This window comes from Montipora capricornis, chromosome 14, assembly GCF_036669925.1.
Source record: "Montipora capricornis isolate CH-2021 chromosome 14, ASM3666992v2, whole genome shotgun sequence".
NCBI lineage: Eukaryota > Metazoa > Cnidaria > Anthozoa > Scleractinia > Acroporidae > Montipora > Montipora capricornis.
Window position 1 is genome coordinate 11,850,305 of NC_090896.1, and position 2,500 is coordinate 11,852,804.

The 2,500-nt window shown below is 40.3% G+C and overlaps 1 protein-coding gene across 1 annotated transcript in view; it reads left to right on the plus strand.

The window, feature by feature from the left end:
* Positions 1 to 1,307: 1,307 nt before the first annotated feature.
* LOC138033175 (adenylyl cyclase-associated protein 1-like) overlaps positions 1,308 to 2,500 on the plus strand; it is an 18,239-nt gene continuing 17,046 nt past the window's right edge. The window contains exons 1-3 of the mRNA XM_068880936.1: positions 1,308 to 1,487; positions 1,620 to 1,651; positions 1,731 to 1,799. Coding sequence (XP_068737037.1) covers positions 1,391 to 1,487; positions 1,620 to 1,651; positions 1,731 to 1,799 — 198 coding nt within the window. The 5' untranslated portion in view covers positions 1,308 to 1,390. The remainder of the gene's footprint in view (positions 1,488 to 1,619; positions 1,652 to 1,730; positions 1,800 to 2,500) is intronic.

A 2,500-nucleotide genomic window follows, 5' to 3' on the forward strand; every position in this document is an offset into this window, starting at 1 on the left:
AATGGATGTTGACGTAATACTGGAAAAAATTTGATAAAACATGGCAGTTACAACGAATTTGAATTCAAATACTAAGAGGAAGGGAAAAATAACGGAAATGACTCCAAATAATAAACTGAAATCTAATACGTTTTTTCGCGGATGTTAAGACCGTTGGGATCAATTGTCCTGTCTTTTGAAATTAAAAAAGCTTCCCTGGCCTTACGGATCGAGTCTCTGTTAGAAAATATTTTTTCGATAGGAATTAATTGCATGTCCTTAGAGATGTTGTGGGGAGAGGAGAGGAAATTTTCTGCGACTGTAGTAGGTTTGAATTTGGTGTTAGCGTTATCTAAAGTGCGGCGGTGTTCATTAAAACGGTCTTTAAACGTCGTTTAGTTTCTCCGTTGATCCCAACGGTCTTAATATCCGGGAAGAAACGTATTAGATTTCAGCAGGAGCTCATTAAGAGGAGCCTCTATCTCCCATACTTGGCCTCGGAGTCAACCCTTTCCCGAGTAGACTTATTTATATAACTTATAGAACACCTCCCTTGGGAGATTCAGCACGCTCACTGTTGTAAAAGCCAATCAAAACAGAGCTATCTCAGCGTCAAGGGAATTATGATACTTTTCGCGGGAAAACCTGTTCCTAAAAATAAATTTACTCGGGAAAGGGTTGACTCAAGGAATTAGTGGAGATGGAGGCTCCACTTGATGATCTCCTGATCTCAGTTTATTATTTAGAGTCACTTTCGTTATTTTTCCGTCACTCTTAGTATTTGAATTCAAATTTGTTGTAACTGCCATGTTTTATCACATTTTTTCCAGTATTACGTCAACATCCATTTACTATATATATGTACATACAAGCAATCCAATGTAAACTATCATTGTACCTGAAGAAGGTTGGTTTGACCAGTACACCACTAGTACACCACTAAAATCCAATCTACGTTGTATCGGCTCTTACTCAAAATATATTTAGGAACAGGCCATTCCCTAGTTCATGTCTACCTCCTCTTCGAAGCGGGTCTAAGTACGACTCGCTTTGAAGAGGAGGCAAAAGGACTCGTAAATTCTCAATTTGCACAAATCCCATAATACATCTCTTTCCTTCACCTCCTCCCCCCCCAAAATATATGCATAGGCATTGTTTTCGATTTCTCTTGTTGCATCTTTATGTCCCAAAAGAAATTGCAAACAACGATTCTGCAAAAGAGAACGGCCTATTTCTCGCGAGTCGCAACACGGGCAGAACAGGAGAGTGGAGGCTGGAGAAGAGTTAACGTTACCATATAAGGAAGACCAGGCAATACATTTTTCCGGTACACCCCTCTTTTCATTTTCCGTCAGCTTAAATGTTGGAAGAAGTTATCTCAGTTTGAGCTGTTCGTAGATATATTTTTGCGATGTCTAGTGACCTAAGTGCTCTCGTAGCCCGTCTAGAAGCTGTCACCACTCGTCTGGAGGCTGCTGCTGACAAAACAGGCGGCGGAGCACCAGAAGGTAAGGTTTTAAAACTCGATGCGGAAAGTATGCAACGCAGATTTCTGTACAATTGCAATATTCACTGAAGATTAGGTTAGCGAATCATCTTTGTACACAAATCATCCCAGTAAATTGAGTTTTCAATTGCAGATGTTGGAGTGCTGGTCGAAGGATATGACAAGGTAGGAAAACATTTCTTATATTTAATTTCCTTGTCGGCTGCAAGGTTGGATCCATTTGTTCACTAATTCTCTGTTTTAGGTTCTAAAAGACAGAGTGGCCGAATTTTACAAGCTCTCAGCTAAAATAGGTGGTGAAGTGGAAACTCAGGTGATCATGTTTGTTAGTGTTTTGATGATAAAACAAGGGGAAATGGGAGGGGGCCGGCATCCCTTGTCAAATCTAAAAGAGTGTGGGAGGGTTGGTGATTTGCGACCTTTGCCAGTTCAAATCGTTTGGGACGTGCTACTATGCACTGAAGAGAGTATCAGAGTTTGTGTGATGTTGCAACTTTTGTGATTTAATTTGTTGTCCATTAATGGCTTATAGGGAAGATATCTGTTTAAAAAAATTGCCTTTGTTATTCAAATGTGCCAACCACAGCAATGAAAGAGCCTTTGTTTTGACAGCCAATGAGGCTGTAGTTGGCACATTAGTGACAATAGGAAGCTTAAGCAACGACAACGGCGACGGCAACGAGAACGTCACGAATTTGCATATTTAGTGGGTAAAAACAATAGCTTTGCACGCTCTGCACGTGCGTTTTTCACTTTTGTCCATTTCGTCGCCGTCGTCAGCAAAACAACAACGTGAAATAACCAAGTTTTTGGTTTTATGAAGAACGTCAGCACTTGAGGATAAATTTTCATTTTCTCTCCTAAAATGGAGTGCCGTTCTGACTGGTGTCATCTTTGAGGAATTACCACACCCTTGTCATATTAAAAACGTTGAAATAGTCACGAAGCGATTAAAGTAACGCAAATTTATATTTTGAGATGACGTTCTCGTTGCCGTCACCGTTGTCGTTGCTT